The 11,100-nt window shown below is 73.8% G+C and overlaps 1 protein-coding gene across 1 annotated transcript; it reads right to left on the bottom strand.

Moving 5' to 3' along the window:
- Window positions 1–8,945: 8,945 nt before the first annotated feature.
- SPINT4 (serine peptidase inhibitor, Kunitz type 4) lies at window positions 8,946–10,479 on the bottom strand. Its single transcript, XM_067307788.1, has 3 exons — window positions 10,282–10,479; window positions 9,993–10,166; window positions 8,946–9,692 (listed from the first exon to the last, which is right to left on the bottom strand). The coding sequence occupies exons 1-3, from the start codon at window positions 10,418–10,420 to the stop codon at window positions 9,517–9,519; spliced, it is 489 nt and encodes a 162-aa protein (XP_067163889.1). The 5' UTR covers window positions 10,421–10,479; the 3' UTR covers window positions 8,946–9,516.
- Window positions 10,480–11,100: the final 621 nt, after the last annotated feature.

An 11,100-nucleotide genomic window follows, 5' to 3' on the forward strand; every position in this document is an offset into this window, starting at 1 on the left:
CACCGAGCACAGTCAGCCCAGAACGCCGCTGGCCGGGTCCCAGGGATGCACCGCTGCTGTCTGGGCAATCACGGACAGGAGTGCCAGAAACCAGTTCACTCGGATTCCTCGCACAGAGGAAGGGTTCGTTTGCATCCCAAAGTGCGAAAATCTGCTTGGAAATGAAGTCACGGGGCCGGGCGAATGAAGCGCCCAGGCTGGGGGGAGAGGGGAGGGGGCAGCACCTGGGGGTCAGGGGCCAGCACTGCTCCCTCCCCGTCCCAGCAGAGCAGGGGACAACACCCGCTGCCTGGCCACCCGGGGTCCCTCCCTGGGCAAGGCTGCGCCGCCCCCGTCCCCATCCCCATCCCCGTCCCCGTCCCCGTCCCGCCTCCACACCCCAGCCCTGCCGGTCACCCTGACCCGGAGCGCAGCCCCGCCAGCGATAAGCGGGATGAGTGGCAGGATGCCCGCGGTTCTGGGAACTGTCCCTCCTCCACCGCCGCTCCTGCCTCTCCTGCCTGGCACAGCCGCACCCCCCCCCCCCCCGGGGACTTTAAAGCCGGGCCTGGCTCAGCTCCGGGCGCTTGCAGGCGTCCCCGGCAGCACCATGGGGCGGGGGGGGTTCTTCCTCCTGGGGCTCCTCGTCCTCAGGGCACAGCTGGACACTGCCTCCGAGACAGGCGGTGAGTAGCTGGTGGGCGACGCGGGCGCAGGCGGCCCCTCACACCCCCCTCGCACCCCCCTCGCACCCCCCTCATGCCCGGGGCCGGGGCAGCCGAGCCGAGCGCCCACGCGTCCTCGTGCCTGTGCTGCGGCTCTCCCTCGCCGAGCCTGTGCGGGGATGGGTGGCGTGTGCTCGCCAAGCCGCGGGGCAGCTCAGCCCAGCCACAGGCCCTGCTCTGCTGCTCAGGACAACGGAGGTTTTGGTTCTTTGTTTTAACCGCACAGCTGCTGTTTGCAGTGAAACCCTCCCCGCAGCACCTCTGTTTGCAACCCAAACAGTGCGGCGCTGCCAGGAGCCAGCCAGGGACATTAGCGGAAACCGCTGCTCCGCCAGCATCTCCCCGGCTCCGCGGGCACGGCGACTAGCCCGCAGCCAAAGGCAGGGATCTCCCCAGGTGCCTCAGCGGAGTCGCTAGGTGCCCGGAGCAGGCGGCTCACAGCGGGCGGCTCGTGGCCGCAGAGCAGCCGAGGCAGGGCCCCGCGGGCAGCAAGGCGGCATTGGAGCGTGGGGTGCTCGGGACGGCTCCTGCCTCCGGCTGGTGCCGGTTCCGTGCTGGCTGCCCCCCGGCACGGGCAGGGGGCTGGCAGCCGAGCCCCGCGGCTCCGGCACCCCCCGGACAGGCACCGCCGGGCTCGGGACCGCTGCCGCCGGCGGGGGCTGGGGAGGACGCGTCCGCAGAGGACTGAGCAGCCGCCGAGGCAGGGTGGTAGCAGCAACGGCGCCGGGCTCCTGCCCCGCGGTGGCTCCTCTCGCCGGCGGCTCGGCTCGCAGCCCGGCGTTCGCCCCGCCTGGTGCGACGGGGCATCTCCGGGCAGGGCAGGGCAGGGACCCGCGCAGCCGCCCGGCCCCGCTGCGGGGGGGCAGCGGCACTGCAGAAATAACGGGCTCTTTGCCCGCGGGGCGGCTCTGCCCCCTCCGCCGAGGGCGCAGCCGAGGCGCCCCGGCCCGCGGGGTGGCAGCGGCGGCAGAGCCCCGCCGGCCGCGGCGCGCAGCCACCCCGCGAAGCTCCCGGCCGTCCCGGCGCACCGGGCTGCTGCCCGCGCCCCGCGCCGCCGGCAGCGGCTGCGGCTGCGGCTGCGGAGCCGGAGGGCAGCGCGGCGCCCTGGCCGCCCCCGGCCGCGCGTCCCGGCGGAGCCCGGTGCGGAGCCCGGCGGCCGCCCGCGCCGCTCCGCGGACACCTGCCGGGCGAGCGGCGCCGAGCATCCGCCCGCGCTTCTGCAAGCGGCTGAGCCGGGACTCGCAGGCGAGGCCGGGTCAGCCCGGCCCCGGCCCTGGCCCCGGCCCCGGCGGCAGCTCCGTGAGCGGGAGGCAGCTCCGCGCCGGCCCCGCTGCGGCTCCGGCCCCGGCCCCGGCCCCGCTCCGGCCGCTCACGCTGCCCCACTCCGCAGCCCACGCCGGCGCCTGCCCCCCGATAGCGGCACGGCCGAGCGTCGCGCCGTGCCCCGACCACTGCGACGGCGACGCCGGGTGCCCCACGGACCAGAAATGCTGCTTTACCGGCTGCGGCCTCAGCTGCGTGACGCCGCTGGGAAACAGCAGCGACAATTTCCCCCCCCCCGGCCAGGCGGACTGGAGCCCAAGTCAAGAGGAGCCGACGCACCCGGGTGACGAGGGGCAGAGGGACCTGCTGCAGGCAGGGGCCCCTCCAGACTCCTTCGCGCCAGGCCCTGGGGCTCAGCAGCTCTGCAGATCCTGCCGGGGGGCTGCCCGGGGGGCAGGACAGGCAGCAGGGAAGGGGTGCAGGCGGTAGGGAAGGGGTGCACACAGCAGGAAGGGCTACAGGTGGCAGGGAAGGGGTGCAGGCGGCAGGGAAGGGGTGCACACAGCAGGAAGGGGCACAGGCGGCAGGGAAGGGGTGCAGGCAGCTGGGAGAGGGAGTTCAGCGATGCCATTGTCGCGGTCAGCCTGGCCACGTGCTGGGCAGGGCTTGGCGCGGTGCCTCCTCCGCAGCCCCTGAGCCAGGTCTTCCCCTCCAAGTGGCCAAGCCCCAGCAGGGCCGCTGGCACCCACCGCCCGGGCTGTCCCTCCTCTCCACATCCCCGTCCTGCAGAGGGACCCGCTACCATCGCCACTCTCCAGGGGGATGGATGGGGGAGGCGAGGAGGGCCAGGAGCAGCATTCCCACGAGGAAGAAGAGCCCCCCTGCAGCGCTGGTGCTGCTCACTGTCTGACGTCTCCGCCGCAGGGAAGCCCAAGAAGCTGGGGAGCTGCCCGCGAGACTTCACGCGCTGCCTCCAACTGGAGACCCCACTGTGTGCCAACGACTCCAGCTGCCCGGGCCGGCAGAAGTGCTGCCACTGGGACTGCCGGCTCCGCTGCAGGCCCCCGGCGGAAGGTACAGCAGAGCCCGGCACAGCCCCTGCCACAGCACAGTCCCCAGCATGGCACAGTCCCCAGCACACCCCACGACCCCAGCTCTCTCAAGTGCCCTCAGTGACCGGCTCCGGGGCATGAGCCGGCCCCGCTCCCCTGTGCCAGGCGGGCATGGGGCCGGTGGAGGGGCCCGGCCAGCGGCAGGGTTCCCGGTACTGCCCCGGGGATGCCGGCTGTGCAGCCGCCTGCTCCGGCTGCCTCACCGTGTTGCCCCCGGCCGCTCAATGTTGCAGAGAAACCTGGCGTCTGCCCCGCGGCCGTCCCGGAGGGGCTTTTCTATCCCTGCTCCTTCCAGTGCCTGGAGGACAAGGATTGCCTGGGGAATAAGAAATGCTGCCTCCTGGGCTGCGGCCCTGCCTGCCTGGAGCCGGCGCAGGGTAAGGGCTGCGCGGGTTCCCGTGGCTGGACCAGCAGGAAGCTTTGCAGCGCCCCGAGCGTCCCTGGGAGGGGACCGGCCCCGCAGGGCTCCTGGCATGCAGCCGCAGCAGGTGCCAGCGCGGAGCAGGGAAGGGCGAAGGCGTGCAGCCGGGGCTCCCTGGGGACTCCAGCCCTGCACCGGCTCTGCTCCACAGGCGAACCCGGCAAGTGCCGAGATGACGGCGACTGCCCCGACTCGCAGAAATGCTGCAACGGCAGCTGCAGCCCCCAGTGCCAGCCCGTGGCCCCAGCCGGTGAGCGGCGCCGCCGGGCACAGCACGGCTCGATGCCGTGGGCAGCCTGCCGGGCACGTGGGGCCGGGTCCTGTGCTGCCCGCAGACGGCATGCAGCCCTGCAGGATGTCCTGCCAGGAAGGGGACCCAAGCCTGCCCTCGCCGCTGTGGCACGGCGCGGCTGGCGGGAGAGCTGGCAGCACCGGGTGCCACCCTGTCCCCACTCTCACCGCCTCCCCCCCAGCGAAACCCGGTGCCTGCCCCGCCGGGCCCCCCCCGGGCAGCGCCGCTCCCTGCCAAGCCCCCTGCGCCCAGGACACCGACTGCCCCGGCAGCGCCAAGTGCTGCCCCCTGGCCTGCGGCCTGGCCTGCCTCGCCCCGCAGCACGGTGAGCCCGGCCAAGGGGACGGCGCCGCGGGGACCCGGGGCTCGCGCGGGGACCGGGGCCGGGCTCTGCCTGCCTTGCGCCCGGCAGCCCAGGCAGGCCCAGCGCGGTGCCGCGGGAGACAAGGGCCGCCAGCGGGTCTGCGGCTTCGGCTGTGCACGGCGCTGCTCGGACACATGCGCTGGTGCTGCTCAGACACATGCACGTTGCCGCTCAGGCACGTGCACGCACTGCTTGGACACGTGCACGGCATTGTGCGCTGGTGTGGGGAGGGCAGACGGTGAGATCCAGGCAACGGCGGGGACGCGGCGGGGACGGCGAGGCCACCCCCCGGCGGGGCCACCCTGCTGCATCTCACCTCCGCCTGCCAGCACCCATGGCCCCGGCCCCGCTCCGCGCTGCGGAGGAAGCCAGCCCAGCCCCTGCCACTGCGGAGCCGCGCCACCAGGAGCCGCGCCACCGGCGGCGATGCCACCACGACCGGGACTGTCCGCAGGCCGAGGCGTGCTGCCAGCACCGGTGCAGCCGGGAGTGCCGCGCGCACCGCCGAGGTGAGGGAGGCCGGGAACGGCCCCCAGCAGGAGAAACTACCCCAGGCACCTGCACCCGGCGCGGCAGGCCCCCGAGCGCCCCGGCGTCGAGCTGCGCCTGGGGCCTCCCCGGCACGCGGGGGCCGGCGCCTGCCCAGCCCCACTGCTGCCTGCGTTGCAGAGCGGCACCAGCGGAAGAGCTGCCGCAGCGAGTGGGACTGCCCACGCGCCGAGAGGTGCTGCGGGCACTGGTGCAGCCCCGAGTGCCACGCCGGGATGGAAGGTAGATGCCGCCGGACAGGGACCGAAGCCTGGCCGAGTCCTTGCTAACTCCTCACCCGTCCTGCCCGCCTCTCCGGGCTGCTTGCAGAGGTCCCCACGGCTGCGCCGGCCCAGCACGGGGGGGCGAGGTGCTGGAGTGACAGCGATTGCCGCAGAGGAGAGACGTGCTGCGGCGCCCGGTGCACCCAGGAGTGCGGTCCGCAGAGCGAAGGTGAGGATGCGCTGGGACGCCGAAACCCTGCGGAGTGCACCTCCGCCCCTGCCCTTTGCAGCCCCCTCTGCCCCTTCTGCTTCGCAGAGGGGTTTGCACCCGGAGCGAGGTGGCGGGAGGCACTGCTGCAGCCCCTGCGGCCCCCATGGCCACGCTGCGCTGCGTCCCCGCAGGGAAGCCCGGCTTCTGCCCTGCCAGCCCCGGGCTCTACTCCAGCTACGCCTGCGAGGCCAGGTGCCGAGGGGACGGCGAGTGCCCTGGGGAGCAGAAGTGCTGCCTGCGCGGCTGCGACTACGTGTGCCTGCCCCCGGCCCGAGGTAGGGCCGCGCGGAGCCGGGCGCTCGCCCACCACCGGCCCCCGAGCGGGACCCGCGTGCCCAGGGCTCGTCTCGCCGTAACGCGGGAAAGCGTCCGCCGGAGCCGCCTCCCGGCACCGGGGGCTGCGGGCTCTGGGCGGGGGGGACCTGCCACCCCCCCAGCCGCCCCCGACCTCTCTGCCCGCCGCTTTCCAGAGAAACCGGGCATCTGCCCCCTGAGCGAGGAGGCAGCGTCCATCACGCCCTCGTGCAAGGCCTCGTGCGCCGACGACCGGCAGTGCCCGGGGGACGAGAAGTGCTGCGATAGCAGGTGTGGCCACGTGTGCTTGGCCCCCGAGCGAGGTAACGGGACAGTCGGCGAGCCGGGGCTGGCCAAGCCACGGGCAGCCGGGCACGATGAGCCACGGGCAGCCGGGCACGCTGAGCCGCAGGCAGCTGGGCACGCCGGCGCGTCCGCGGGACAGGGCGCAGGGAGGTGCCGCAGCTCGGGGCCGGGGCGCAGCGCTGGGGCTGCAGGCACGGGGGCCGCGGCCAGCCCCACGGGGAGACGCTCGCCCCTGCCCCCTTTCAGACAAACCTGGCGAGTGCCCGAAAGTGAGGCCGCGGCAGACGTCTGAGCCGTGCGCGGAGGAGGACGCCTGTGTCCACGACAGGGACTGCCCCCGGCAGGAGAAGTGCTGCTTTGCCGGCTGCGCCATGCGCTGCGTCCGCCCAGCCAGAGGTATCTGGGGCGGCCGGGCCACGGCTCCCGCTCCAGCACGGCAGAGCGCCGAGTGCCTCTGCCAGGGCCGCCAGCGGGGCTGGCGCCACCAGGACCCCATGCTCGCGCCCGCTCCCCTCCGCAGAGCACCCCGGGACGTGCCCTCCGGCGAGGCCGTGCCGGGAGCCGGGGCGCAGGCGCGACAGCCAGTGCCTGGACGACAGCGTCTGCCCGCGAGACGAGAAGTGCTGCGACACGGGCTGCGACTGGCAGTGCGTGGCCGTGCCCAGAGGTAGGGCAGCACCGGTCCGGCCAGGCTGCGGGCCGGCGTCCCACCAGGGCACCCGGTCACCCGGCCACCGCGTCCCTGCAGAGAGCCAGGACCCGGCCGCAGGGTGGTGCGTGGAGGAGTGCAGCACCGACGTGCAGTGTCCCCAGGGACAGAGGTGCACCAGCACCGGCTGCAGCCGCGTCTGCGTGGACATCCCCGGAGGTGAGGGCCAGCCGGCCCCCGCGGTCCCCGGAGCCATGGGACGCCTGGCGCGGCAGGGCTGCACCGGGGCGCTGCGGTGCCCCGCAGCCGGCTGCTCTGCCTTGCAGGGACAGTGGGAACGTGCCCCATCCCCCGGGACCGCGGGACCTGCCTGGACCTGTGCAGCTTTGACGAGGAGTGTCCCTGGGGCCAGAAGTGCTGCAGCAACGGCTGCGGCCACGTGTGCATGCCGGCCTCCCTCGCAGGTAAGCCCCTGGCACCGGGACACGGCTGCACCCGGCAGGGACGGAGCCTGGAGCTTCCTCCGCGCTGAGCTGGCAGGAGCATCGCGGCCTCCCCCGCGGTGACCACTTGGAGCTGGAGCCGGATGCTGGGGTGGCTGAGGCTGGCTGTGCACGATGCTGTCCCGTCCCCTCCTGGCTCACGCTGGGACTCACTGCCATCCTTCAGGCCTTCCCGTTACCATGTAAGTGATGAGCATGAACAGCCTCAGCTCAGAGCAGCCACGTGACTTTCCTCTCCTGCCCACAGAGAGTGACGCTGCTGCTGTTCCACGGCCCAGCGCCGGGCGGTGCGGGGAGGAGTGCAGCGTCGACACGCAGTGTCCCTGGGGACAGAGGTGCGCCTGCACCGGCTGCGGCCGCGTCTGCGTGGACATCACCAGAGGTGAGGGCCGGCCGGCCCCCGCGGTCCCCGGAGCCGTGGGATGCCTGGCATGGCAGGGCTGCGCCGCGGCGCCCCGCAGCCGGGTGCTCTGCCTTGCAGGGACGGTGGGAGCGTGCCCCGTCCCCCGGGACCGCGGGACCTGCCTGGACCTGTGCAGCTCCGACGAGGAGTGTCCCTGGGGCCAGAAGTGCTGCAGCAACGGCTGCGGCCACGTGTGCACACCAGTCCCGGGCAGTAAGGCGGCCGGCGGGGCCCGAGCAGGGGGAGCAGTGCCTGGGCACACCCGGGGACCCGCGGCCCCGAGGGGGTGATGCCAGGGCCCCCCAGCCCTTCGCCTGCTCGGCGTCCGCCCCGCTGTGCTCAGGGCTGCACGGCTCCAAGCCGCCCTCACACACGGTCCCCCCGCTCCCGAGCGTTGCCGCAGGGGCCAGCAGCACCGGTGCTGAGCCCGACACCGCCCTTGGAGAGGCGTCCGTGGGGCGAGAGGGACCCGTGGCCCTGGCACGCAGCCGGCAGGCGCTGGGACACGGCACGGAAGGAAGGAAGCTCTCGCCAGAGACCGGCCCCGGCCCAACCTTTGCAGCCAGCCCCGGGCTGCGACAGTAGCTCCGGTGCTCCCACCCTGCGGGATCCCTGAAGCACATCCTCGTTTTCAGATGCTGCATGACAGGAGAGCGGCACGTGCGCGCCAGGAAGATGCTGATGCTGCGGGACGCTGGCCGGTCCCCTCCCCACAGCTGGCAGCAATAAAGCGAGCGTGCGCCCATCTCCCGCTGCCTCCATCTCTGCAAAGCTGGGCAGCCCTGCGGGAGCCCCGGGAAGGCCCCTGGCACGCCCCGGAGCAGCGCGGCACTGCACGGAGGGGCGGGATGGGACCATCCACGGTGCGGCCAGCCCCATGGCTCAGCCCAGCCAGGGCATCGCCGGGACAGCCGGAGCCCCGGACATGGGTGGCACAGACAGGGCACACCAGCCAGCTGCCAGCCAGGAAGGGAGGGCGGCAGAGGAGACGGATGCCCGTCAGTGGGGAGACTTTTCCTCAGTTGCAAACAGGCTCGGTCCAACGTGGCTCTCCCTGAGCCGTGGTGCCAGGGTGCACCCACTGCTCCCACCACTGCCGGGGCACCAGGCTGCCCCTCGCTGAGCACGGCGCTTGGAGCCGCGGGGGCTCAGCCCACAGCGGGGGCTCAGCCCCAAGCACGGGCGCTGCAGTCTGCACCGGGGTCGCAGCCACGGGGCCAGCACTGCACCCAGTGCCAGACAGGCACAGACCCGCCTCGCCGGCCCAGGGATCAGAGTCAGCACTGGGGACCATCCCGTAAGCTGGGGTTGGGGCTCCTTCCCCAACATTAGCTTGCTTTAGGCCCCCATGTCATGGCTGCAGCTCAGGGCAGAGCCAGGTGGGCTGGAAACTGATTTAGACGCAAGCAGAAGCTGCACCGTGGGCAGCTGGGTCCGAAACCTGGAGCTCCAGCGCAGGGACCCTCATGGCCAGGCTCTGCAGCAGTGGGACCGTGGGTGCCTGCACCGCCCGGCCCCGGCGGCTCCGGCAAGGACACGTGGCCCTGGGGGGCCAGACTCTGCCTGCTCCTGTCCTGCTCGGGCAGAAAGGACAAGACCCAGACCTGCTCGTCAAAGGACCGGTCCTTGTATTGACAGCTTCAAAGCCCACAGGAGAGGGCTGGGCTTCTCCGAGCAGGGCACGAGGGAGCAGGAGGGAGCAGCCGGGCTGGCATCATGCATGCCCATCACGTGCTGCCCACAGGCAGTGCCCCTGCCCGCTGTGGCTGGCGAGCATCCCTGGGTGAGCCGTGGCCCCCAGCGCGGCTGCCCTGCGGCGAAGGTCGCCTGCCCGATGCAGCAGCGCCCACTGCAGCGAGCCCAGGGGGCTGGATCCCTGCAAGAGCGGGCATAGGGGTGTGCATGGAGTGTGCATGGGAATGCCCCTGGGGGCGTGCACGGGGTGTGCGTGGGGGGCATGCACAGGGATGTGGGCTGGCCGTGGCGCTCCCCAGCCAGGGCTATGGGGCACCTGGAACTGAAAGTCACGGGGATCAGGAGCGGGGCTGGGCTGAGCATCGGCTCCCGCAGGGCCGGGAACGGCCTGGCCGTGCCGCTCGCCGGCAGGGCCCAGAGGCGCCACGGTCCCTCTGCAGCCGGCGCCTCCGGGAGCCAACCCCATCGGATCCCTGCTGGCACGCGGCTAGTTACCGACGTGCGAGCAGGCCTGGAAACATTCCCCCTTGGTCTCAAAGTTGTTCCTGTTCCCACCACAGCCGCCGTAAATGAACTCCTCGCACTGCTGGCTGGACACGTTGTAGAAGAAGCGGACGAAGAGAGCCTTGCAGTTCCCGCACACGGAGGGCAGGTAGCAGAAGTCTGCAAAGCCCAAAGGGGCTGAGATGAGCCACGGATACGAGAGGACGGGGGCACCCTGCCGGGCTTGCGGCTCCCCAGCGAGGCGGGCTTTACACCCAGAAGCCCAGCAGAGTGCCTCGGTGCACTACCCCGTGCACAGGCCCCATCCCACCTACCATCGAGCCCTTCCCCAGCCACTCCCGGCACACAGCCAGCCGTCCCCGATCGCTGGGTTTACCCCCCCGGCGGCCGCCCCGGGCTGGGCACGCCGGCAACGCGCACTCCGTCAGCGGCCAGGCCGCGGCCCCGCCGAGCCCTCACCGAGCACCGGCTCCTGGCACGTGTAGCCGCACTTGCTGGGGCAGCACTTGGTGGCACCGGGGCAGCCGGAGTCGCCGGCGCAGCGGGAGCACGAGGCGTCCTGGCGGCAGGAGCTGCAGTTCTCGTCCGGCGCGTTCACCACCTCCGGGAGGTGGTAGCAGTACCCGGCCTTCTCTGCGGGACAGAGCAGCTCAGGCCCGCGCTGCCCGGGGGCCCCGCGAGCCCGGCCGCGGCTGCGGCCCCACGCGGAGCGGCGAGACCCGGCCGGCGGCGCCCCCCGGGCACTCACCCGTCCCGGCCCCCGGCCCCGGCCCCGGCCCCGCTCCCCCTGCCGCGCTCGGGGCCGGGCCAGCCCGTGCGGGGAGGGGGAGCAGGGCTGCCAGCAGCGGGAGGAGGAGGAGGAGGAGGAGAAAGGCGCGCGGCTCCATGGCGCTCGGGGAGCCCGCTCTGGGCCCCCGGCGCGGCGGGCCGGGATTTAAGCGCGCCGGCGGGGCGGAGGGACAGGGCTAATTCCTGCCGTGCGGCAACGAGCCGCGCCCCGGCAGGGCCTGGCCCCCCGCGGCCACCGGGAGGAGCCGGCCGCGGCATCCCGGCCGGCCGCGGCGCTCCCGGAGCCGGGGGGACCGGTAGGACGGGAAGGCGCCCGGCGCGGGGCCCTCGGGCGCTCCGGGCACGGCTCGGCTCAGCTCCGCTCTGCACGGCACGGGGCTCCGCTCTGCACGGAGCTCGGCTCTGCACGGAGCTCGGCTCGGCTCGGGGCTCGGCTCGGCTCGGCTCGGGGCTCGGCTCGGCTCGGGGCTCGGCTCTGCACGACATGGAGCTCGGCTCAGCTCACCTCCGCTCTGCACGGCACGGAGCTCGGCTCTGCACGGAGCTCGGCGCCGGGAGAGCGGGGCCGCGGCCGCGCAGGGGGCCGCGCCGCCCCGCCGGCTCTGCCCGCGGGGCCCGCGGCGCCGCCGGTGCCGCAGCAGCGCGGTTCCCCCCGCTCGCCCCGTCCCCCGCCGCCGCGCAGCCCCCGGACCCCGCTCCCGGGTCGGGACCTTCGGTGCGGCCCCCCCGCGCTGCCGGTCGGGGCCCCGCCGCCAGGCTGCCCCCGCGCGTGGGCGGG

The sequence above is a fragment of the Apteryx mantelli genome, chromosome 18 (assembly GCF_036417845.1).
Source record: "Apteryx mantelli isolate bAptMan1 chromosome 18, bAptMan1.hap1, whole genome shotgun sequence".
Classification (NCBI taxonomy): domain Eukaryota; kingdom Metazoa; phylum Chordata; class Aves; order Apterygiformes; family Apterygidae; genus Apteryx; species Apteryx mantelli.

Excerpts from the sequence above, each read along its gene's own strand:
- SPINT4 (XM_067307788.1), bottom strand. The coding sequence starts at position 10,420 with ATGGAGCCGCGCGCCTTTCTCCTCCTCCTCCTCCTCCTCCCGCTGCTG. Across the intron at positions 10,167-10,281 it reads GGGGCCGGGGGCCGGGACGG|AGAAGGCCGGGTACTGCTAC; the intron begins GTGAGTGCCCGG and ends TCTGTCCCGCAG. Across the intron at positions 9,693-9,992 it reads GTGCCAGGAGCCGGTGCTCG|ACTTCTGCTACCTGCCCTCC; the intron begins GTGAGGGCTCGG and ends TGGGCTTTGCAG.